The 26,299-nt window shown below is 48.9% G+C and overlaps 1 protein-coding gene across 4 annotated transcripts; it reads left to right on the plus strand.

Moving 5' to 3' along the window:
• Positions 1-8,177: 8,177 nt before the first annotated feature.
• Positions 8,178-25,226, plus strand: AIRIM (AFG2 interacting ribosome maturation factor). 4 transcript variants are annotated; one of them, XM_063140440.1, is made up of 7 exons: positions 8,183-8,264; positions 9,805-9,954; positions 17,237-17,336; positions 18,712-18,993; positions 19,715-19,894; positions 24,346-24,464; positions 24,891-25,226. In XM_063140440.1, exons 4-7 carry the CDS (start codon positions 18,713-18,715, stop codon positions 24,929-24,931), a joined length of 621 nt encoding a protein of 206 aa, XP_062996510.1. In that variant the 5' UTR covers positions 8,183-8,264; positions 9,805-9,954; positions 17,237-17,336; position 18,712; the 3' UTR covers positions 24,932-25,226. The 4 variants fall into 4 exon arrangements, with proteins under 4 accessions (XP_062996509.1, XP_062996510.1, XP_062996508.1 ...); XM_063140438.1 differs by having other exon boundaries at positions 17,237-17,332; XM_063140441.1 differs by lacking the exon at positions 17,237-17,336.
• The last annotated feature ends 1,073 nt before the right edge of the window (positions 25,227-26,299 follow it).

Below are 26,299 nucleotides of genomic sequence, written 5' to 3' on the forward strand. Positions count from 1 at the left end.
GCTATCAACATTTTGACTATGAGGTCAACCGTCCTTGCTACCCAAGGGCACCGAGGGGCCCTTAAGGACTCCACCCTGGAGCCTTGCCATCCCAACAAGACACACACACCTTTCCACCAGCCCCACCACCACCTCCATCTCGGAGCCTACCCCCCTTTTGACATCGCCTTCATGGCTAAGAGACACTCTTTTATAACAGTCGACTCCAACACCCCCAACCTGTGGGCTCGGGTCGCCTGCTCCCAGGCCTCGACAACCCTCGCCATAGGCTACCATCACTCACGCAGATGAAGAGGTTGAGTCTGCTGGTTTCCGATGGACGACTACCATTCTGACTTATTTTCAGTGTCATCAGCCGCCCCATTGACACCATTCCCCAAAGGGGCAGTCGCCTCACAAGACCCTTCCTCTCCTTCTGAAGACCTCAGCAGTTTTTCCAAACAAATGTTATAGATGGTGAAGGCACTCGGACTCAAGACAAAACAACAAGTCGAAAGACTGAAAGACCCTGTCTTCGACGCAGAGCTCACGGAAACTGCCTCTTCAGTAGCGATCCCATATTTGCCAACTTTACTCCAAACAGTCCAACAGTTGTGGCACACCCCTTCTTCCATCTAAGAGACTTGAAAACATGTACCATGTTCAAAAGATGGATGTAAAGTTCCTCTTTATGTACCCATTGCCCAGTTCGGTGATCGTTGAGGCCTCTCTGGGCAGATCTCAGTGCGTCCATTCTTCTCCGGTGGACAAGGAAGGCAGACGCCTGGTCATCATGGGCCATCAAATCTACTCTTTAGCCTCCCTAAGCCTCAAGGTGACCAACTACCAGGCCACTGTAGCCTGATATCAACTCTTCTTATGGGACAAAATAGGCTCCCTGTGTGACTACCTCCCCGATGACCAGTGCGAGTTCGCCCAAGTTTTCCAGGCTGAGGCCTCTAAGGTTGCCAGACAACAAATTCACTCAGCCCATCACCAAATGGACTGTGGGACTAAAACCATGGTAGGGGCCATTGCCTTGCACAGGCATGCATGGTTAAGGTCAGTGGGCTTGACCCAGGAGATGTGCTCACGAATTGAGGACCTCCCATTTGATGATGTTGGCCTCTTCCACTCCAAAACAGATGAAATTATGGACACTGTCCACAAAACTAGAACCATGGCCAGGAAGATGGCCCTCTCCCAACCCCAACCACCTCAGCAACGGCAATGGTTCCGGCAATCCACCTACTCCATCACAACTCCATCACCAGGATCACCAGTACCACCAGCAACAACACTCTCAGCAACCAAAGCACCAAGCCTTTGGCACGTCCAAGTTCTCTTCCTCCTGCAGTAGGCAGGACTATTCAAAGGAACATCGCCTTTGACTCTCTTTGGCCCTGAGTCAACTGCAAAACCTACAAATTCCTATCTTTGGCTCTTGCCTGGGCGGCCATTACCACGGAGGCCTGGGTTCTCAAGACCATAAACTCCAGATACTGAATTGAATTTAACAGACTCCCCCTTTCCTTTTGGGGCATCCAAACCACACCTCCCTCACCAGCACACACCGGCTTTTACTTGTGCTATTTCACTGCCTCGAGAGAAAAAAAATGTCAAGGTGAAGAGGACAAAACAGCTGAAGAATGCCTTTGGATTGTTAGTGTCAGGAGCCCTCTGTCTGGAAATGCCAGTCATCCAGTCAAACATTACTTCAGGATATTCACAGCCTGACTTGCATCTGATGAAAAAGAGAGACAAAGCTGCATGTTACCTGCACACGGCTGAGCAGCTCAACCCAAGGATCCAGGTGACCTCTTGCAATGATTTCACGTGAATGTCAAACAGCCTGGGAGAAACAGTGGAGAGCCTGAAGTGTGGCTCCTGATGGATCGTGCAATGATCTCCCAGCACCACATTCTGGGCTTGGCCCTCTCAGTAAGTGTGGGACCACCTTGCAGAGCCAATCCAGAAAAACTGGTGAAAATGGCTTTTTTGCCCCTGAGTTCCCTCACCACAGAGGAGCTCATGAATAATGCAGGCGTGGCTCATGCACAGTGAATTCCCCCCCTCCGAAATGTGCATGCAACGTGACCCCTCCCCCTCCCTTGCACACCCCAATTGGCTGCCTTTCCCCCCTCCCCCTCCCCACATGGCTGAGCTGGGCCCTGCCTTCAGGCTACACTGATTGGCCAAGCGGTGCTGTCCATCATCCTGCTGGCGGAGAGGCTGCCCAACATGTTCGGTGCTGAGGAAATTAATTGCTATTAAACCTCGAACTTTGAACTTTTTCAAACTTTCTAAATTTCTGCACATCTACACTGCTGAGCCGTCAGTTTAAAACAAAAATGATCAAAGTTGGTCTGGTAGATCTCAAGTAATAAGCCTTGCACTAATGTATTCTTATATAAGAAGATTCCACTGAGTGGTTCAGCAGAACTAACAGAGTTGCTCTCCCCCTTTCCCCCAGCAAAGGTCATCATATGGTCGTGTGCAATGCCTGTCTCTGAGGGCCTTGGAATGTGGGCTGAATCAAGTAGGCAAGGCAAAAAATGGAGGGAGAGAAGAGCAAAAACATCTGTTGACAAAGAGCGGTTGAGTTGGGAGAGAGGGAGAGGGAGAGCTGGATGAAAACAAGAAGAAATGGACAACATCGAAAGAAGGAGGAGGAGACAGGCAGCAGTTGACTGAAGAGTGCTCCTACACAAAACCTGGCACCGAAAAGATAGCAATGTTGGCTCCAGGCAAACCACGTTGAGGAGATCATTCCATAATTGGCAGGCCACCACTGAAAGGGCCCTCTCCCTTGTTGCCATCCTCCGAGCTCCTCTCGGAGTAGGCACCTGGAACAGGACCTTAGATGTTGAGCGTAGTGTACAGGTAGGTTCATGTTGGAAGAGGCGTTCCATCAGGTATTGTGGTCCCAAGCCATGTAAGGCTTTATAGGTTAAAACCTTGAATTGGGCTTGGAAATGTATAGATAGCCAATGCAAGCAGGCCAGAATCGGTCTTATATGTTCGAACCTTCTGGTTCCCGTTATCAATCTGGCCGCTACATTTTGCACAAGCTGCAGCTTCTGAACCGTCTTCAAAGGCAGCCCCACGTAGAGCGCATTACAGTAATCTAATTAGGAGATTAGGCATGGACAACTGAAGCCAGGTTATCCCTGTTCACATAGGGGTGTAACTGGGCCCCAAACTGAAGTTGGTAGAAGATACTCCGTGCCACCGAGGCCACCTGAGCCTCAAGTGACAGCGATGGTTCTAGGAGAACCCCCAAGCTATGAACCTGCTCCTTGGGGGGGGGGAGTGCAACCCCATCCAGAACAGGTTGAACACCCACTATCCAGCCAGAAGAACCACCCACTGATGTAGGGGAAATTGTTATCCCTCTCTTTGGCACACTTTCAGTATTGGCATACCATGCTGAGATGTGCTGGAACACAGGATAACACTTTTAAGATAAAGCCTTGCTAAGAAACATCTTGGTACTTGCTGGTCAATGCCTTGGAATGTGCTGACGCACTGACTCAAGAGCCACAGAATACAATACAGTATTGAAGACACTATGCTGTGATCACGTATTTCCTTAACCCTTATATGGTATATTCATGCTGAACACACACTAACCAACACCTCCTGTGCACCCCCTGTGCACGAGGTAATCATGCGTTTAACATGCTGTACATAACAACCAATCATAGCTTGTATACAAGAAATGTAACCACTTAATTCTTAATAAAAACCAAGACGGGGCCGCCTGTTTGGGATGCCTCCTCTTCATGCAGTTGGACTCCTTGCCAGTTATTCACATTTACACAAACAAAAACAAAAAGCAGGGATCCCCATAGGTTTGGGCTCCCGCCAGGAATGGCTGGCAAAAGTGTTGTTCACTATTCACTAGCAGCATCTCAGTCTTGTCTGGATTAAGTTTCAGTTTATTAGTTCTCATCCAGTCCATTGTCGCAGCCAAGCACTGGTTCAGCCACATCCACAGCCTCACCTGATGAAGATGAGAAAGAGAAGAAGGGCTGTGTGTCATCAGCGTTCTGATGGCAATACACTCTGAAACTCTGGATGACCGCACTCAATGGTTTCATGTAGATGTTGAACAGCATGGGGGACAAGACTGACCCCTGTGGAACCCCATACTGGAGAATCCACGGGGCTGAGCAATGTTCCCCAAGCACCACCTTCTGGAGCCGACCAGCCAAGTAGGAGTGGAACCACTGTAATACAGTGCCTCCTACTCCCAACTCACCCAGTCACTCCAGAAGGATACCATGGTCGATGGTATCAAAAGCCGCGGAGAGATCAAGGAGAATCAACAGAGCAACACTCTCCATGTCTTTCTCCCGACATAGGTCATCATGCAGGGTCACCAAGGCTGTTTCCGTGCCAAAACCAGACCTGAAGCCTGACTGAAATGGATCCAAATGGTTTCTGTGGCGTTACACCCCACAAGTCAGTTCCCTAATGCATGTCTGAAATTGGTAAGTCTGTGGTGCTTAGAATGTTGACCTGAGTGGGTGGAGTTAGAATGTCTGAGGAGTGGGGAGGAGTGTTATATAAGGGAATGATTGAGGGGATTGTTAGCGCTCTCTGTGCGTTAGCTCTTGGTGTTTAGAGTACTTGGGTCTGGAGAATTTGAGGTTCAGTGTAGAGAGTGGTGTCTTTGGAGTGTGGTGTGCACATAGTTGATGTATATTAAACAATACTGATAACCTTCAAAGTTAACCTTCAAAGCTGTTAACCTTCAAAGCTTTTCACGGTCTAGCTCCTTCCTATCTCTCCTCTCTCATCTCACACTATTGCCCCGCTCGTGCTCTTCGCTCCTCTGATGCCATGTTTCTCGCCTGCCCAAGGGCCTCTACTTCCCTTGCTCGGCTTCGTCCATTTTCTTCTGCTGCCCTTTATGCCTGGAACGCTCTTCCAGAACATCTGAGAACTACAAGTTCAATCGCAGCTTTTAAAGCTCAACTAAAAACTTTTCTTTTTCCTAAAGCTTTTAAAACTTGATGTTGTGCGGACTTTATACTGTTAGTTTTACCCTACCCTGTACCTGCTTACCCTACCCTGTGCCTGTTGGCATTCTCTTCCCCTCCTTATTGTTTTACTATGATTTTATTAGATTGTAAGCCTATGCGGCAGGGCCTTGCTATTTACTGTTTTACTCTGTACAGCACCATGTACACTGATGGTGCTATATAAATAAATAAATAAATAAATAATAATAAAGAAAGCTCAAGAGTGATTGTGTGAGAGAAAGGAAAGTGTGTATGTGAATGGGTGAAAGGATTGGATGAAAGGTTTCAAAAAGGGTTTTAAATGAAACAAAGCTTGTGAACTTTTAAAACAAATTTTAATTATTTTGTTTTAACTACCACAAAAATCCCACGTGACTATTTGGAATATATTATCTGAAGTTTATTCATTTAACACCCACTCTGACAATAATTCACCTCAGCACATATAATTCATAGCGCATTATTTTATATATTGAATTTTTTCTCCATTTAACTCCTTTCTCCACATAGTTTGGAGGAAGGTGGTTTTTATCCCTCACCTCAGGCATATCAAGTGGTGGTGCTTGGCTTGAGCAGGGAGTAGCCGCGGCCAGGCCTGGTGTTCAGAGCCTGTGTCTGGCAGTTTCATTCAAGAGTGCCTGGAGCTGGCTTGGATTAGTCAATGTAGCCTCATTCACCAGGGGAAGAGCCTTCAGCGTGGTGGCGCCCCTCCTGTGGAATTCCCTGCCTCTGATGGTCAGGCAGGCACCAACCTTGTACTCCTTTCGGCGCCTCCTGAAAACATTTTTATTCCAAGAGGCCTTTCCTTAATATGCAGCCTTGGATCTCTGTTTTTGCTTCTTTAAAATTTTGTTTTAACTGTTTTATTCTGTTTTTATTTTCATTTTATCTTGTACACCGCTCTGAAATTTTTCAATGGGGAGCGGTATATATTCTAAATAAATAAATAAATACATTTGCCTGGCCTTATTTTGGAACCAGTTGCTTTGAATCCTAAGACTACTCAAGCAGGAAAGGAGATTTTGCACTATCTATTTCAAATAAATAAGTAACAGCTGGTGTTGCAAAACTCAATTAAATATTTTTTCCTCGTATCTGAAACGGCGCCTCTAAAAAACCTAAAATTCTGAAGTATGTATGCCAATGGGTCACTCCCCTTCTCCTCTGCTGACAGTCTTCCTCCCATTTTCCCTTCCAAATGTGGGCTCTTAGCTTAAGCTGAAGCTCCCAACCAAACCCGAGGTTCAAAGAGAGCTTGGCAAATGGGAAGCCAAGGGGATGAATCCTCACCTTCTCCTCCCTTCCAAATGGGGGTTCTCCAGCCCAAGCCAAGGTTCCCAAACAAACGCAAGAGGCCTACAAATGGAGTAGCAAGATTCCACCAGACCCACTGGCTTTTAACACACTGGTAGTCACGGGAGTTATCCTCATAGCAGGCTCAGGGCGTCTTGATCTGGTTTCCTCCTGCACTCCTGCCCCTGGGCAAATGGAAAAGGGAGTGGATGTACCTTGAGAGGAGGCCAAAACGAATCACCAGTGTTCCAAAGACCGCACTCCGGTCGTCTCCTTTACTGGAGTCCCTTGTTTGCCAGGTTACGGGGCGGCGCTGGATCAAGGTGTGGCGGTGGATCCCAAAGTCTGTCCAGACTACATTGCTAATGGTTCCTGGGTCACTCAGGTCTCCTGGCTGGCTTTGCCAGAATTGTTGCAAAAATAGCTCGTTCCCTGGTGTACCAAGTCCAATTCAGCACACAAGGAGGAGAGGAGATGAAGTATAGGTCAACAATGTTTATTCTGCAGAATAAAGAGACACAAGAGCTAATTGCTCCCAAAGCATGTGCCTACCTCGCAAGGGAGGTAGCTAGGTTTTTATACACTATCTTCTCTGGTGCTACATACTAGACACCATCTAACAGGAAATTTCTAGCTGTTCTGGCCTGTTCTTTTGGCAAGCATCAACACAAAGAGATAGGTACTCACTGTTCTTTAAGAGAACATTCACTTGATTTTGCTTATGTAGGAATGTCTTGGCTCCTTAGCAACTCTGGTTCAGAGCTGGGCACTTTCCCAACAATTATTCCTTGGAACACTGGGGTTCTGTTCTGTAATTACCATTGGGTGGATCAGGTTTCACACCATTTGCAATTCTGAACTGTTGCCCGTTTCTGCCACCTGCTGGCCCGAGCCTTGCAAAACCGTTGCAAATGCAACCCACCAACGAATGCTAAAGAACACAAAACAGCTCTGATGAAGGCGGCGGCAGGGCGGAGCGGGGGGGGGCGGGGGGGGGGGGCGCGTCAGTCTCCAGAGCTTTTGGACTTGGGCCAAGAGCCAGGAGTGCTGGGAGAGAGAGGGCATCCGGAACATCTGGAGCTCCGCGTTCTGCCCACTCCTGAATTAAACCACTGAACTAAGGTGAACCTATGAAAAGGAGGACAGGGCTCCTGTATCTTTAACAGTTGTATTGAAAAGGGAATTTCTGCAGGTGTCATTTGTATATATGGAGAACCTGGTGAAATTCCCTCTTCATCACCACGGTTAAAGGTGCAGGAGCTAAACTAGAGTGACCAGATTTAAAAGAGGACAGGGCTTTAATTGCGATGAAGAGGAAATTTCACCAGGTTCTCCATATATACAAATGACACCTGCTGAAATTCCCTTTTCAATACAACTGTTAAAGATACAGGAGCCTGGTCCTCCTTTTCATAGGGTCACCCTAACTGAACTCTAATTTATGTACCAAGAAAGTTTTCACATACATGTTATGACTAAGGGTAAGCAGGAATAAAACCTCATGTCTAAACTCAAGCATTGTCCAAACTTAAGGCTAGTGAAATGCAGCCCTGGGAGGGAGGCTGGCTTGCGACGATGCCCTTGCCGGAGGGCTCCGCAGGGCTTGGGCGCTCGGTACCGCTCCTCCCTTGCGGAGCACACTCTGCACATGCCTTGAGGGACTCCAGCGGCGGCGCCGGAGAAGGAGGGAAGGGGCCGCGGCCTATTCACACACTGTCGCCTTGGCAACCGAGGGGGGAAGGCTCGAGCGGCTCCGCCTCTTCCCCAGAGCTACATTTCCCAGCAGGCACCGCGGCCAAAGCCTGCGTCCCGTGGAGCGCGGGAAGGAGGCGGGGCTTGACACACACACACACACACACCCCCCCGGGAGCCCTCTGCAGGCGAGCGAGGGGCGAGACGGGGCCGGTCGGTCCGCACCAGGCAGCCCGGCCCGGCCCGGCCCCCTTCCAACAGCCCTGTGAGGTAGGGCCGGAGGGCCGCGCTTGATGTTGCGGCAGGGGACGGAGGTGTTCGGCGTGGAGTTTCGGTCGGGAGCCGGTTTGAGAGGTGGTGGTGGTGGAGGAGGAGGAGGAGGAGGAGGAGGAGGAGGAATAATAATAATGTGTGGGTGTGGTGGTGGGGTTGTACAGAAAAGGCGGAGGCGGGTGTCGGAAGCCCTTCCAGTGACCCCACTGCTGAGAGATGCTCCTCCGGGGAGCGCATGTGCGTCTCTATCCCGCCCGTCGGCCCGCGAGCCTCTCCCGAGGCCTTTGGCCAGGCAGGTCCGAGGTGCGGCAGAATTCTGTGCTGTGTGGGGCGGACTCTGGACAAGGGGGCGAAGAGAGCGGTCCGGGGACTCCTGCGCAGCGTCTGGGACCCACCGGGCAGTTTGGATCCTGGGATCCAAGGATGGAGACCCGGCTCCCACCTCAGGCCCAGGAGTCCGAGCTGCCCCCTCCCCCTCCCAGGCGACCTCAAAGAGGAGGGAAAGGGGGCAGTTCTGTGGGCGAGGGGGGAGGGGACAGGGGAAGCGGGGTACGAGCCCCCCCCGCCCCCCCCCCCCCGCCTGCCTCTTGCCGCCCCACATGGCAAAGCCCTAGCTACAGGGGGCGGAAAAGTTTGTGAATTCCTTATGATTGTCACATGTTTCTAACCTAAAATGGTAATAGCTCTTAATCTAACCCCATAATCCTAGATAAGAACAATAGATAACCTGACTAAACAAATGACACACCAACATAATGTGTTTTCAACATTTATCCTTAACTGATTCAATATCTATGTATGAAAAAGGATGTGAAACCTTTAGATTCAGTACCTGCGCTCCCTTGAGCAGCAATGACTGCAAGTAAGTGTTTCTTGTAAGCGTTGATTTTGAGGAAATTTTGGGCCAATCCTTACAGAACTGCTTCAACTGACATTTGAGGGCTTGTTTGTATGAACAGCTCACATCAGGTCCTGCTACAACATTTCAATGGGGTTTAGGTCTGGACTTCTAAAACATGGAATTTCTTCTTTTGCATGGATTCTTTTGTAAATCTGCTTGTGTGTTTAGGATCATTGTCGATTGCTTTTGATCATGGTGTGGCATGTTTTCATAAAGTTTCTGATCCTTTTATAGGGTGGGCCCTCCTAAACTCACCACTGAAGATCTACCTAATTACTTAAATACCTGGTTCTAATTTTTCGCTTTAATTGAGCTGATGCAACCAGGGGTTCACTTACTTTTGCACATACCCTGACTCTTAAATACTCCTTGTTTGCCTAATGTATACATTGTTTTATTTCACAAGACATGGAATTGGTTAATATAAACCCTGTTGGATATTTAGAAAAAGATTGGTTATGATTCACGAAAGCTATCATGGTAAAACCATGGAATTTCCATAACTACCTTTATTTATTTTTATTTACAATATTTATATACTGCTCCCCATTCAAATTTTGGAGCAGGGTACAAGATAAAATACAATACAATAAAATACAATCTTTAGGATTTACAAACGTTTTCTCATCATTGTAGATGGGCAAAAATGACCATGTAGCAAAAATGCAGAGCACGGGAAGCACAGAGGTGAAGATAGTCTCAGCACTCTTCTCACTCTGCATAGAATCCCTGTCAGTCTCCGAGTGCAGAGCTGAGGTGCTTCTGAATTCATATAACAGGAATACAGTAAGTCATATGGGTTTGGGTAATGATAGTGATGAAACACTGTTGGTATTAGAATCCTCATGCTGTTGATGACTTGCATGTTAGTTCCAGGGATCATCATCATCATCACAAACCAGGACTTTTGGGCCAGTTTGCATGATCAAATGGGCCACCATGGCTTAAATCTCTGCTTGTCATGTTGTCCAAACATAGGCAGTATGGCTTGTTTGAGGGGAAAAGGACTCTCAAATAAACCTACAACAGGTTATCAATAATTTGAGGGTTGTCTCCCCTTCAAACAAGCCATGCGTTCCAGGTTCATTTGGTATTATTTAAACCAAGGTCGCTAGTTTTGATTGTGCAAACTCACAATGCATGCTGCTCAGTCGAAACCCTACCTACCCAGATTTCTCATTGTCCTGGTTTGCACGTAAGAAGAAGCCACCATGGAGTAATTTCCCCACTGGGCTTCTTGTTGTGTCGGGGAGCACCTTCGTGGGTGCACACTGTAGCTTGCAATTGTGTGCAAACTGGGCGAGGGTGGGTTGTGGCGGTGTCTGTAAAGGGGTTAATTCATACATGGAATAGCTGTTCTTAAAAAAGGGAAGAATTGTTAAAGTCTTCTATTGTTATGATTTTAGGTAAGAACTGATAAGCCGCCAGCTAGTCGCCAGCTGTGAGTGGGCGGATGGGTACAGCCCGGAACCGCTTGGGGCCCAGGCCGGCTGGCCTTGGAGAAATTAACATCTGAGGAAAAAGTGCGAAATACCTCACCCGAGAAGGACCGGAGGGTGGGAGGGAAGTTGGAGTGGAAAGGGTTATAAAAAAGGCCTGTTTGAAATGGGGCTTTTGTCCTGAGCTGGCGGAACCTATGGCTGGGTGAAGTATGATACTGTATATAGCTTTTTAGTTTGCTGGTTGTGGGGTTCAATATATATCTGCATGTGTTGTTTTACTTGCTAATCCTGTTTGCTTGCCTCTTCTCAATAAATTTAAGTTTGCTTAACCCTCACTCTGGTGAGCTGTGTGCGTTATTCCTGGGATCTGTGCAAAATCCAGTGGTTAAGCCGGTTGGCTAAGTCTGGTCTCCTTTACATGGTGGGCAGCGCTGGGATTCGACACAGATCTGGAGGATAGAACGCTGGCAAGGAAAGGAGAGCGGTAAAGCAGAGGATTAAACCCAAACCAAGCAAAAATGAGTAAGCCAGCCAGGATGTTCCAGGATCAAGGGGCTAGGGCCCCAGGAGAAGAATTGTTATCTCAGAATCAAGGAGCGGAAGCTCCAGGAGTAGTGTTTTGGGGGACAACCTCCCAGGAAGGAGCGGAAGGAGAGTCCAATCCGGCCACTTTCGAGTGGGGGATGCAGTGGACACCTGGATCCGTGGAGAGAGCCTGGAAGAAATACACCGCACAGCTCTGGAGGCCAGAGGAAGGGCGGGAAAGAGCGTGGTTCGAGAGAGAGCCCAGGATGTCCCTGCCAACTTTATTGCTGGCAGGGGACATTCCGGAGAAGCCAGGGCCACGACGGTTAACGTCGTCCCGGGGGCCTGGAGGGCCGGGGGAAGATGATCGGAGAGGGAAGGGCCCTCGGTTGCAAGGGCCTCAGTCGCCCCTGCCCCCTCGCCCGCCAGGAGAGGCGGACGGAAACGGCCTAGGAGCAGGGGATGGAGGGGAGACCGAGGAGCAGAGAGTTTGGCGAATGTACTCCGAATGCATGGAGATGATGTTCTGGCATCTGCAGTTAATGGAAAGAGGGGGAAACCCCGGGCAACGGATCGACAGATGGGCGTTCCCAATGTTCCAGGAGGGCGACGATGTGGGAGCTTTTTTGGCCCTGTTTGAGGACACGTGTGAAGAGATAGGGGTACCAGTGGCCCAGAGAATGAGTTTGTTGAGGCCACAAGTCACGGGAACCCTGTGAGAAATGATAGCCACCATCCCACGGGAGCTGCGCCATAACTACCAGTACTTTAAAAACTTGGCGAAGGAGCAGTTTGCTTTGACAGCGGAGCACTGCCGGCAAAAGTTTTGTCGTTTGTCCAAGAACCCGAAAGAGACTCTTGCAGCGTTCGCCACCCGCATGTTGACAGCCATGGAAGCCTGGATGGAGGCGGAGGGAGTCCGAGACCTGAAGGGAGCTAAGAACGTGGTGGCTAAGGAGCAGTTGTATCGGCAGTTCCCCGAAAAATTTGATGCATGGGTAGGGGAAAAGAACCCCACCACGGTGATGGAGGCGGCAAAGATGACGGATCGGCTGCAGGCGTTCGAGCGGAAAGGACCCGGTGGGCCGAAGGCTCCAGAGGGGCGTCCGGGAGGAGCAGCGCTGGAGAAGAAGCCCGCTTGGCCAGGGAAGGAGCGACGAGAGAAAGGCGGAATGACTCCAGCTGAAGCTCCAGCAAGCGGAGGGTGCTTTTACTGCAAAGAGCCGGGGCACCTGAAGAGAGAATGCCCCAAACTGGCAGCCAAATCTCCAGCTGGGGGAGCGAAGCCGCCGCCTGTGGTTCGAGCCATGGTGGCACCATCGCCGTCGCCGGGGTCTAACGGGAGCGACAATAGCGGGGGTGAGACGGCCGACTTGGAGTGGGAACATATGCAGGCTGAGCCGGCAGGAGTGGCCCAGGCGGCGGCGGGCCACGGGAGTCCCGGCCCGGCAAATGCGGTTTCAGTGCGTCTGGTGACCCCGGCCCAACTCCGGTGGAGTCGTCGGAAGTTCTGTGAGTGCGTTGCAGTCAATGGGAGGACGGTTTGGGCTCAGACGGACACCGGAGTGGACCTTAGCTCAGCCCACATGGGGCTGCTCGAACCGGGACAGAATCTAGCGGGCCAAACCATAAAGGTGACCCCCTACGGAGCACCTCCCTTCGAAGCTCCGTTGGCCCGAGTGAACACTGAGTATCGAGGATGGAAGGGCGAACTTATTGTCCTCACGCACACGGAAGGGCCCGCCTTTCTACTGAGCAATGACTTACGTTTTAAAGTCACCCAGTTGGCGGTGACGACTCGGGGGAAAGCAGCTCGGCTGGGGAAAAGCCCAGGGGAAGGGGACCTTGGGGAGGGAGGTGAGGAACCCCACCGGGAGGAGGAAGGGGACGATCCACCAGAGTTAGCGGAGGGAGACACACCCGAGTTCCAAAGGGAGTTACAACAGGATCCCTCCCTGCAGTCATGCAGAGAAGCAGCAAAAAACCCCTCCGAAGGGCGGGGCCAGGCGTGTACAGCTGTTTTTACTTGGGAATGGGGAAAGTTGTATCGCCAGTTCTTGCCAAAAGGAGGGGCGGGGTAGAGAGGAAACAGTTGGTGATCCCCGCATCCGTAAGGAAGAAGGTGTTGGAAGCCGCCCATGAGCGACTGTCGGGGGCCATCTGGGAATACGCCGCACTTTGGAGCGGGTGAGTCGGGATTTCTATTGGCCCGGGGTGGCCAAAGAGGTGTGAGAGTTTTGTGAATCATGTGAGACGTGCCAACAGGTTGGGTTTCCCCGGGATCACCCTAAGGCCCCACTGCGGCCCTCGCCGATTACGGGAGTGCCTTTTGAGAAGATGGGGGTGGATATTTTGGGCCCGTTTAGCCCGGCTACCCGATCAGGGAAAAAAAATATCCTAACCCTAGTAGATTATGCCACCTGCTACGCCGAGGCGGTGCCGCTTTCAGTTATTTCCGCGCTGCAGGTAGCCAAAGCTTTAATGTCCATTTTTACGCGGGTGGGGGTCCCTCAGGTATTGGTCCATGATCAAGGCGGAAACTTTATGTCTATGCTGCTGAAGGCGGGGGTGCAGCAGTGTGTTACCGCAGCCTACCATCATGAGGGAAATGGGTTGGTGGAGAGGTTTAACCAGAAGCTGGGGAAAATGTTGAAAGCCTATGCGGTCAAGCACACTACTGATTGGGACCAAGCCCTGCCCTACCTCCTCTTTGCCGCGCAGGATGCGAAAAGTGATAGCCTGGGGTTCTCGGCGAATGAGTTGGTTTTCGGACGGGAGCTGCAGGGGGCGCTGAGATTGTTAAGGGAAGGTTGGGAAGGACGAACTACCCCCACCCCGGTGTCGGTTGTAGAGTACATGCAAAATCTGCAGAATGTGCTGCGAGACATAGGGGAAGCCGCACAGGAAAATTTGGAGTGAGCCCAGCAGACGCAGAAGAGGTGGTATGACCGGCAGGGTAGGCGGCGTGTGTTTCAGGTGGGAGATAAGGTGCTAGTGCTGAAGCCGGTTAAGCCAGAGAAGTTAGCTGTGAAATGGGAAGGGCCCATGGTGGTGGTGAAGAAAGTGAATGAAGTGAACTACCTGTTGCGAAATCCTGAGAGCCCCCGACGCCTTAAGGTTTTCCACGTAAACATGATGAAACCGTTCCGGGAAAGGGGAGTATGTGTGAGCCAAGTCGGGCGGGGGGAACTGGCGAGCGAGGACGCCGGCCTGGATGTGTTAGCTAGCTACCGGGGCAAGGAGGGAGTAGAGGATATACAGATCCCAGAAGAACTGAGTGGGGCGCAGCAGACCCAACTGAGGCAGTGCTTGCAGGAGTTTCAAGAGCTGTTTTCGGGGTTGCCGGGGAGGACGTCGTTAACTACCCATTCTATTGATACGGGAAAACACCCCCCCCCATCCAGTGTCCGCCGCACCGGTTAAACGGTAAGCAGCTGGAAATAGTTAATCGAGAGGTGGAAGAGATGCTGGCAATGGGGGTGATTAAGAAGAGCCAAAGCCCGTGGTCCTCCCCCCTGGTTCTGGCGGCTAAAAAGGATGGTTCGGTTCGGTTCTGCGTGGACTTTAGGAAATTGAACAGTGTTTCCACGGTGGGGGCGTATCCTATGCCCCGCACCGACAATTTGATTGAGACGCTTGGAAAGGCGAAATTTATTTGCACGCTGGATCTGACTAAGGGGTACTGGCAGGTGCCCTTAGATGAAGATGCCGCTCTGAAGTCGGCCTTCTCTACCCCTCGGGGCCACTACCAATTCACGGTTCTCCCGTTTGGGCTCTCGAATGCTCCAAGTTGCTTCCAGAAGCTTATGGACCGGGTTCTGAACGGTCTGGGGGCTTTTTCATGTGTTTATCTGGATGACGTGACGGTGTTCAGTGATACTTGGGAACAGCACTTGGAACATTTGGAGCAAGTGTTGGGGCGGCTGCGGGAGGCTGGGCTAACCGTGAAAGCCTCTAAGTGCCAGTTCGGGAAAGGAGAGGTTGTGTATCTGGGTCATCGCGTGGGGCAGGGAGCACTGAAGCCTATGGAGGCCAAGGTGGAGGCAATCCAGCAGTGGCCCACCCCGCGAACTAAGAGGCAGGTCCAATCCTTTTTGGGGCTGGCAGGATACTATCGGCGGTTCGTCCCAAACTTTAGCCAGCTGGCTGCTCCTCTGACGGAGTTGTGCCGGAAGAGGCAGCCGGTCCGGGTGCAGTGGTCAGAGGCATGCCAACTAGCCTTTGAAAGGTTAAAGAATCGGCTCTGACAGGCTCCGGTGCTGCGCGCACCTGATTTGGATCGCCCCTTCGTGCTACAAACGGACGCGTCGGAGGCAGGGCTAGGTGCAGTGTTGCTACAGGAAGGCAAGGCGGGGCTGTTGCAGCCGGTGGCGTTCATTAGTAAAAAATTGCTGCCGCGGGATTGAGCGCTGGCTACGATAGAGAAAGAATGCTTGGCCATAGTGTGGGCCGTGAGTAAGCTGAGACCCTACTTGTGGGGAAGGCCCTTTAAGATCCAGACGGATCATTCCCCGCTGTGTTGGCTGGCCTGCGTGAAAAATACGAATCAGAAATTGCTGCGCTGGAGTTTGGCCCTCCAAGACTTTGATTTTACTATCTCCCATATTAAGGGCAAGGAGAATGTAGTGGCGGATGGGCTGTCCCGGTGCTTCAATCGAGGGGAGGAAGGGGTGCGGGGAGAAGCTACCCCCCCACCCCTGCGCGGACTCAGGAAAGAGAGAACGAAAAGGGGTCATCGGGTAATTAACAAAGTATGAGGGTTGAGATGACATTTTTTAGAAATGTCATCTTGAGGGGGGAGGTGTAAAGAAGGGGTTAATTCATACATGGAATAGCTGTTCTTAAAAAAGGGAAGAATTGTTAAAGTCTTCTATTGTTATGATTTTTGGTAAGAACTGATAAGCCGCCAGCTAGTCGCCAGCTGTGAGTGGGCGGATGGGTACAGCCCGGAACCGCTTGGGGCCCAGGCCGGCTGGCCTTGGAGAAATTAACATCTGAGGAAAAGTGCAAAATACCTCACCCAAGGAGGACCGGAGGGTGGGAGGGAATGGAGGGGGGAAAGGGTTATAAAAAAGGCCTGTTTGAAATGGGGCTTTTGTCCTGAGCTGGCGGAACCTATGGCTGGGTGAAGTATGATACTGTATATAGCTTTTTAGTTTGCTGGTTGTGGGGTTCAATATATATCTGCATGTGTTGTTTTACTTGCTAATCCTGTTTGCTTGCCTCTTCTCAATAAATTTAAGTTTGCTTAACCCTCACTCTGGTGAGCTGCGTGCGTTATTCCTGGGATCTGTGCAAAATCCAGTGGTTAAGCCGGTTGGCTAAGTCTGGTCTCCTTTACAGTGTCCACCCAGACCTCTAGGCTGTTTTATTTATTACATTTCTATGCTGCCCAATAGCCAAAGCTCTCTGGGCAGCTCACAACAACTAAAACTACAAACTACAGCATAAAGTACATCATAAAAATGTAAAACTACAGTATGAAACAAAAATAACCAAAATAAAACCTAGCTGCAGTGGAGAGATTTAGGGTTACCGGTAGCTTGTTAAGCGGCACAAAACCCCCACCCTGTCTTGAGTTTGGACATAACTACAAGCTACAACGTGCCCCTGCTATGGCTTGAACACCTGAAATGGTGGTTGCCGCCACAACGGGAATTCTTGCTGGGAAATTCTGTCATGGTAGCTTCTCGTTTCCTGAAAACCTGCCCACTGAGTTCAATAAGATTTAATCTCAAATAAATCTGTATAGGGTCGCAGACTGGGGCCATAATCCTACACCACTAACCTGGGAGTAAGCCTCACTGTGTTCAGCAGAACTTCTGAGCAGATGTATAGGATTGCACTGTAAAAATCTCACAAATTGAATCTTTTTCTTAAGTGTTCCTTTTTTATGTAGGCAAGTACTCCTTAACTCAAGGTCAGGATTACATTTTAAGAGTTTATAAGTACAGATGTTAATGTGTTTGTATTAGATTAGCATTTCATTTTAAACCAGGTTATTTTTTAAAGGATGCAATAAGGTTGATTTTTTTAAAGAAAAATATTCATTTGATGTTTCTTGAATCATACATTTATATTCATCTTGCTTCTATTATTAGAATACTTGTTTAAGTCCTGCCAATGTCTCTGACACTCTACAAGCAAACATTTAAAACAAGTCTCTGCTCAAGAACAGTTCAACCCTCTGGAATGATGTAGGTGTGTGAAAAGCCAGATTAAGGGTGTCATCACATGGGGGAAATCACGTTTGCTTACTGTTGTTTCTCTGCCCGTGTGTTTGTCCCTCATTACTTCCTCTTTTGAAAGAGGAAGTAAACAATGTGCCCGTGGCCCATTCTGTGGGACATTTTGATCATGCTGCTTCTCCTGCACACAGCAGGAAATAGTGGCAACTTCCATCTTTAAAAATAAGTCAGACTTACTGGGGTGTTTTTTGTGGCGCTAGAAGCTAGAAGGGGCAGGATGTGCATGGGAGGCAGACATCCTTGGTGTGAGAGGGACCTGTGAAAATCCATGAGTGCCCATTGTGATGTTCAGCTGCCTATTATGCATTAAATGTAAATATTTGTCAAGTTATTGGTTACATTAGGCATAAAGTTCCAGGAAGTAACTCAATGTACTTACAATTTGTAGTCACAGGTTGAGTTCGTAAGGGGGTGGTGGGGAATGCCTGAGTGCTGATTGGATGGTGGATGGGGAGTGCTTGGATTGGCTGTGTGAGAGTGGGAGGAGCTGGAGAAATGTAGCTCTTTATATAGTCTGAGCTGACAGGAAGACTGGGGGTGTGGGTTAGGATTCTGTGAAGTGAAGGGTAGAAGTGGGGTAGAGAGAGTGAAGGAGTGATTAAGGAATGTGTATATGATTCTGTGAGGAGAACAGTGATACATGAGAGAAGTGGATGATTTTATGAGACTAAAGATAATTGAGTATATAGACAGTAGTATTATATAGTGGAACCTTTTAAGAAAGAACTGATAGAAACCAATACATTTGGAACTTTGTAACCATACACATTCGAGCTGAGGAAACCAATAAGCTTATGTACAAGCACTTATGTTAATAAATTCTAATAACTTTCAAACAACTGGTGTGGTCTGTGGAAGAGTGACGGAGGAGAAAGCAGTTAATGGTGGCAGTGGAATGGGAAACTCAGGGCTGGGTTGCTGGGCTGTGGAGCCTGAAGAATAAAGGCAAGACAGGAGTGGCAGCAGTAGGCCTAGACCCTCACATACGTCATCAGCACAGGGGGGATTGAAGGGGTCCTGGGTGCTAGTGGCGTGGATAGTCCTGTCAGGTAGCTTGTGGGCATCTCGGGTGAAGCCAAGATGTCGCAGGTGTGCAGGTCATCACATCCATTAACAAGTGTGCAACAAAATGCTCATCTGATGGAGCTCAAGGTGTGTGTCTATCTCGGGGCGGGGGGAGGCCCTGAGCATGGCTCAAAATATCTGGGAGGGAGGGGACATAGGTACGCGAGCGACTGCTTTTCCTTCCTCTGGGACAGCGAAGCCTGCACCATTAGAGCCTTGTTGCAGGGGCTGTCCTTCACCTGAATTCTGTTTTTTGTCCCCAGGATGGCTTCTGAAGGCTCAGCTGTCTGGCACACCATCCACTGCTTGCTGAAAAAGTGTTTTTGTGTCCTCCAAGAGCAGCATGAAGTCTGGAAGAAGACACTGGTTGGCTGCACACCTCTCCTTGATTCCCTGACCAACCTGGCAGAGCAGATGCAAGCCTCACAAAAGGTCGCCTTTGCAAGTACCCCACTGGGAGACTTCCCCTGCCTGCCAGAGAGGCTCTGGCACAAGCAGCGATGTGCCGTTGAGGCTTTGCTGAAGGAGCTACAGCAGGACAAGCTGTAAGGGCCACATCTGCCTTGTGTAGTGTGTGGGGCGGTCCTCTGGGTGGAGGATCATAGTGTCAGAAGTGTTACCAATCATTTTCCAGATTGTAAAGTTTTCCTCCACTATGGTGGGATTATTTATTATTTCTCTGTCATTATGATCTATGGCTGTGGCATCTTTCAATTAAATTAAATTTGTTATTTCTGTATCATTTTTCAACATGAAAAAAATGGGGTTTGTGTTCTTACTTCATTTTCACAGTACAGCCCAATGTGGTAGCTCAGACTGAGCAACTTGCTCCTGGCTGTCAATTGAGCTGTGCAGCAACTCACAGGTGAACTCAGCATGTTTTCCACAGCAGTTTCAGAGTTGAGCTATTCTGAATTTTGATAAGGTCTTCGTTAGTTTTGTGTTTTTCTTTGGAGATGCGATAAATTGTCCGTGTTAGCAAGCATTGGTGTTACAGGAACAGCCCAAAGTCTTTAACCTCTAAATAGGAACTTCCTGTCTTGATCTTGTGTGAGCTGCCCTTCAGAAATCATTACAGAAGTACAAAAAAATAATAATAAAAAAATAGGATAAATCATCCATACATCTGCTTGTTGCTGGATCTGTATAGTTGAAGGGTGTTATTAAAATACTTCCAAATGAATTGAATCCATCAGTCAATAGGCCTGGGTAGATGATCCTTGTGTGACCTATGCCCAAGTGTGACCCAGCCTTTTTTTTACATAGACTGGAACTGCAGAAGGTGCGGGATGCTGTTGGTGCTGGCGTGGCAAGGATTTTCCTGCTTTGTGAGCTGCAAGGTAGCAGTCTGTGCCTGGAGAGCTCCTGCCAGCGTTCTGCCCTCTGTCCCTCATTGGCAGACATGTTGGAAGGGCTGCTGGATGTTGAGGGTTTTTATCACCACATGTATCCTTTGCAAGAGCTTTGCATCTGCAAGGCCCCACTGTCCTAAATAACCAGTAAATAAAGCACAAGTCAGTAAAAGAATGGTACAGCATAGCACAACAGAATTTGCATCCTCTCCAGCATTGGGTAAGAGGCCTTCATTGTGTATTTTGCAGTAAGAGTCTATGAGTGCATTCAGATGACACTTTAGTCCACGGATGGCTATTTGCATGGCACGCTTGGGCGACGCGTAAGTGCTGCTGCATGGAGTGGACTATTTCCACTCTGTTGAGTTGTGGTCTCTCCCCCGCCCCCAAGCCCTCCCCACCAAATGGCGGCGCTGGTTACCGCTTACCTTACCAGGTTGTCACCATTCCGTGGGGAGGAGCAGTGGGGGGAGGAGAGATGCACTGCACAGAGAAGCACCCTGCCTGTTGCGAAGCGAAGGAGGATCAATCCCACATCCTGCCCAAAGAGCTCCGGCTATTGGGCAGTATAAAAATGTAATAAATAAATAAAAATAAGTAAAGAGGAGAGATTGCTCCGCTGGGTCTACTTTCTCCAGCAATGGCGCATCTTTTGCAGTAGCTATCGCCAGAGAAAGAAGCCGCAGTTGTTACTGCACCTGGTGTGGAGGGACAGGCAATGGGGACATCGCTCCAAACTGACATGTCCTTCGCTGGAGACTGGATTGTGTACCCTGACACACGAGACCGTTCTTAAGCTTCTTGCTTCTGCAGCAGCAGCATGCAAAGAAACATGCGCTGCCCCCACCGCAGAAACGAGGCTTCGGAACTGTCTCCTCGTGTGTCAGGGTGTGCGATCCAGCCTCTGGCAAAGGATGTGTCAGCACCGAGTGACATCATCCCTCACAGGAGTTCTCATGGCTTGGTGCCAATGTGTCCTTCGCTGTCGGGGCAATGACAACAGGGGGTTGGACTCGATGGCATTATAGGCCCCTTCCAACTCTGCTATTCTATGATTCTAAGTGGGTGGCTGTAGCAACACCACCCCCTTCCCTGTTGCCATGGCCTTGATGGGGAAGGATATGTTGGCGCGGAAAGGACTTCTCCACTGAGAGGGCATCACTTGTCTCAGCAGTACCTCTTCTGTCCCCATCTAGCTTCGAGGCGGGGAATCTGACGATCAGAAGTCTCCTCATAGAATAGCAGAGTTGGAAGGGGCCTATTTATTATTTATTTATTTATTACATTTCTATACCGCCCAATAGCGGGAGCTCTCTGGGTGGCCTACAAGGCCATCGAGTCCAACCCCCTGCTCAATGCAGGAATCCACCCTAAAGCATCCCTGACAGATGGTTGTCCAGCTGCCTCTTGAAGGCCTCTAGTGTGGGAGAGCCCACAATCTCCCTAGGTAACTGATTCCATTGTCGTACTGCTCTAACAGTCAGGAAGTTTTTCCTGATGTCCAGCTGGAATCTGGCTTCCTTTAACTTGAGCCCGTTATTCCATGTCCTGCACTCTGGGAGGATCGAGAAGAGATCCTGGCCCTCTTCTGTGTGACAACCTTTTAAGTATTTGAAGAGTGCTATCATGTCTCCCCTCAGCCTTCTCTTCTCCAGGCTAAACATTCCCAGTTCTTTCAGTCTCTCTTCATAGGGCTTTGTTTCCAGACCCCTGATCATCCTGGTTGCCCTCCTCTGAACACGCTCCAGCTTGTCTGCATCCTTCTTGAATTGTGGAGCCCAGAACTAGATGCAATACTCTAGATGAGGCCTAACCAGGGCTGAACAGAGAGGAACCAGTACCTCACGTGATTTGGAAGCTATACTTCTATTAATGCAGCCCAAAATAGCATTTGCCTTTCTTGCAGCCATATCGCAATGTTGGCTCATATTCAGCTTGTGATCTACAACAATTCCAAGATCCTTCTAGTTTGTAGTATTGCTGAGCCAAGTATCCCCCATCTTGTAACTGTGCATTTGGTTTGTATTTCCTAAATGTAGAACTTGGCATTTATCCCTATTAAATTTCATCCTGTTGTTTTCAGCCCAGCACTCCAGCCTATCAAGATCACTTTGAAGTTTGTTTCTGTCTTCCAGGGTGTTCGCTATCCCACCCAATTTGGTGTCATCTGCAGATTTGATAAGCGTTCCCTCCACCTCCTCATCCAAATCATTTATAAAAATGTTGAAGAGCCCTGAACCTTGCGGTACCCCACTCGTTGCCTCTTCCCAGTTTGAGAAGGTTCCATTGATAAGTACTCTTTGAGTCCGATTCTGTAGCCAACTGTGAACCCACCTAATAGTTGTTCCATCTAGCCCACTTTTAGCTAGTTTGTTAATCAGAATATCATTGGGCACTTTGTCAAAAGCTTTGCTGAAGTCAAGATATATGACGTCCACAGCATTTCCACAGTCCACAAGGGAGGTTGCCCGATCAAAAAATGAGATCAAATTAGTCTGACAGGATTTGTTCTTGACAAATCCATGTTGGCTTCTTGTAATCACTGCATTGATTTCAAGGTGTTTACAGATTGACTTCTTTATAATCTGCTCCAGAATTTTCCCAGGGATGGATGTCTTTTAGCATCCCTCGCTAATCTCAGCTCATTCACAGCTTTAGCCTTCCTGACGCCATTTCGGCACTTCTGTGCCACCTGTCTGTACTCTTCTTTTGTAGCCTGGACTTCCTTCCACTTCCTATATGTATCCTGTTTTGTTTTCAGGTCATCTCTAAGCTTTTTGTGGAGCCACATTGGTTTCCTCTGTTGTCTTCTATCTTTTCTCCTTGTTGGAATTGTTTGTAACTGTGCCTTTAAAATTTCCTTTTTAAAATACTCCCACCCATTCTGCACTCCTTTTCTCATTAGGCTCACTTGCCACGGGACCTTACTTATAGTTCTGAATTTATTGAAATCAGCTTTCCTAAAATCCAGAGTACGTGTATGGCTACACTCAACTTTTGTCTCCTTCATAATCAAGAATTCAAGTATGATGTGGTCACTTCCTCCCAGAGTTCCCGTAACTGCCACTTTATCCACTAAGTCATCCCTGTTGGTTAATATAAAGTCAAGGATTGCTGATCCTCTAGTTCCTTCCTCCACTTTCTGTAGGAGAAAGTTATCATCCATACATGTCAGGAATTTCTTGGAAGGGCTGCTTTTGGTCCTTGCAAGACTAGATGGGGAGGAAAACTAGTTTTGAAAACTTTCAAAACTAGATGGGGACAAAAGAGGTGCTGCTGAGACAAATGATGCCCTCTCAGCAGAGAAGTTCTCTTCATGCTGAGGTGTCCTTCGCTCTCATCTCCATAGCATCAGGGATGGGGGCAGCTACAACAACACTGCCCACTTCCCCATTGCTGTGGAAATGACTGTGATGAAGGAGCGTGTAAGGATCCGAGCTGCTGCTGTGATGGGCAGGATGGATTCTTCTGCATTCCGTCCTGATTCATGAGAACCAAAGAGCAATCCTTTGCTGAGGCAGGAGGGATGCAGGGGAATCGGACCACATAAGCATCCCTCCTGCCTCAGCAAAGGATTCCCTTTCGGTTCTCGGGAATTGGGTCAGGACATGGAAGAATCTGTCGTGCTCGTCACAGCAGCAGATTGTAAGCCTGTGCCCCCGTTCCCTGGAATCGGTGGATGGATTTCTCCTGCGATTGGACGTTGCATGTCCAGTGCTGCCCCATGATCCATTTGGGGATCATCTCGGGATGGAAGGGGCTCTTTCTGTCCCCTTGAGCCTATCTCCAGATGGATCAGGGTGGCGGGGTAGGGGTTGCAAGGGACATGTTTGTCCCTTGGAACACATGGGGCACTGTGACCGGTGGCACCCCACCCAGGGATGGCATGTGCCTGTACTGGGAAGTGTGTGGGGAGCCGAGGATCGCCCGCCCCACCCAGGGACAGCATAATCGGGGCTCCCCAAGTGCTTGCCAGAATGGGATTATTTCTCCTGCTGATGGAGCCCCGCTGGGTTTTTTTGCTGTTCTTGCCTTGTGACTCTGTTGGCAGGGGAAATAATCAACAGAGCCTGCTACACAACACAATAAGCAACAGTTGTGCAGAAAAACAACTCTGCAAACCTTTTGTTATTTGGTGGTGGTTGTTTTTTTAAATAACGAACTGTAGTGTGGTTTTTGCCCGACAGATGACAGGTTAGTCAACGGTACTATTTAAGCAATGGTTGATTAGTCTGCCATTGACTAACATGTCATCCAAAGTGAGCCTATGGATTCAGTTACCTTCTTGTGGGAGATGTAGGGACCAGCCTCAAGGTCTTCCTGGCCATTACCAGGCTGTTCTACCTCCACAAGTGATCAGACTTTTAGGGGAGGCAAATTGAGAGCCCCATGCCCCCAGAAATGGTCTTCAGTGAAGATGAGGTTGAGCTTTTGTCGTCAACACTGAAAAGCTTCTCTGCTGTGTGCTTATTTGAGCTCTTCCCATTTCCAAGGAGTAGAGGGATGGGGATGGATTGCCACCGTCTCTCCTTAACAGCTCCTAAGATATCTGGAGATGAAGTTATTCCTTCTTCAGGTCAGCTATGAGAACCTTACGGAGATGGAAGTTCTGCCCAAGGCCTTGAAGAAGGTGCTGCATCATGGCCTCCAAAATGTAGTAGAAGGTAATGATACTGCTGAGGGCGGTGGGGCGGAATAGCAAACTGGGACCCTGGTGTCTAGTAGCCAGGTGCATGCTACCCATCAGTATGGAGACTTTATTTATGGATATAAATAATAATTATTATTATTTTGGATAGTTTAAAGCACTTTCACTGTTATGATCCCTGTGTTTCAGAAGTGGGGTGGGTGGGTTTTGAGGTACTGAAGCCTAAAGGTCAGATTTAGAGGAAGAGGTCAGATTTAGACTGAAGACCTTGATCCACTGGTCTTAGCCAGTAGCTGTGAACAGTCTTGGAGCGAGCACATGCCTGGGCCTGCACCAATCTTTGGAAAGTGGCACTGCTTTAATGATTTGGCCTAAGCGGCATCTAGAATGTGTTTGCTTGGTATCAGCAGTTCCCTGCAAAGACCCTTCTTGCCTGTTTCAGATGTGTTGCTGAAGGTCTCTTTCTTCCGGGAAGCTGTGTGAGGATCCGCAATTACAGGCCGGTTTGCACAGGGCAGCACATCATCATGCAAGGGGTGCTCTGACTTTGGATGGAGCTTTCCAGCCCTGCAGTCAGAAGCTGCTCACAACTGGATTCTGCTCTGTGAAGACCCTTGGGCCAATCCCCTTTCCTTTTGTGTCTTGTCTTTTAGATTGTAAGCCTGTGGGCAGGGACTGTCAAGAAATATTTTTGTAAGCTGCCGTGAGAGCCTTTTTTGGCTGAGTGGCGGGATAAAAATGCTTAAATAAATAAATAAATAAAGACCATGCAAAAGCAGCAGCCGCGGATCCTTACCTTTTGCGCCAGTCACAATTTCTGGCGCAAAAATTTAAATTTTGGCCTGCAAAATAAAGATTGAAATGAATTTGCACAGTTCCCATTCACTTTGATCACGCTGGCAGAGGAGGGTTGGAACCAGGTGAACCTGGCCTAATTCCATACCCCTCCCCTTTCTAATTTCACTTCTAGCCTATAGTGCAGGACATTCTAATTTTCTTGCTCCTGTTCAAGACGGACAAAGCAATGTGCCACTTCTGTGCCTACATTTCTTGAGGGAAGCTGTGTTAGACTAGCAAACGTAACTGTCCTGTGGCAGTTCTCTGCAGGAGGGCGCTGGCAGGTCTTACAAAAGGTTGGGCAGGAGGAGAAAGACTTTGCAGCAGCTTTTGCAGTATCCTGGTGCTTCTCTCCAGTGGTAAAGAGGCGGCCCTGCTGTGCAACGCTTTATAGAGGACGATTTGTGCTGGTCTATGACCGAAATAAACAAACTATAGAGGACGATTCCACAGCCATGCAGCATTAGCCAGGGGAATTGGCTTTCTTCTATTAGATTATTTCATGAGCTGTTGCTAATTGCAAACTGCCTTGAGCACCCTTGAGTTTAGAAAGGCAGGATATACATTATTTAAATAATTTAAATAAAAAATAAAGTTACAACAGCTGGAATTGTTTAGCTTGGAAAAAAAGGTAGACATGATAGAGGTGCACAAAATCATGCCTGGTGTGGAGAATGTGGAGAGGGAGACATCAATCACTTTATTACGGTCCGAGACCAGCACAGCATTAATTCAGCAACAGCAACCATACAAAGTAGTACAGATCCTTAGTTCCCATCTCCCAGAGATTTAACAGTCCTCCGAGGTTAATAGGTTATGACGTGTCCTCATAGCCAAGTGGCAGAATTTAGCAACCTTATAGGTAACTGAGGGGTTTCTATTGGCAAGGAGGAACTTGGTATAAAATTCTTCGGTGTTACCTGGAAAGTCCTGTAGTAGAGGACGGATTAAGCCTGACTGGGCCTCTGAGTAGAACGAGCAGTGTAAAAGCACATGAGATGATGTCACTATCTC

Source organism: Elgaria multicarinata, chromosome 13 (genome assembly GCF_023053635.1).
Source record: "Elgaria multicarinata webbii isolate HBS135686 ecotype San Diego chromosome 13, rElgMul1.1.pri, whole genome shotgun sequence".
Classification (NCBI taxonomy): Eukaryota; Metazoa; Chordata; class Lepidosauria; order Squamata; family Anguidae; genus Elgaria; species Elgaria multicarinata.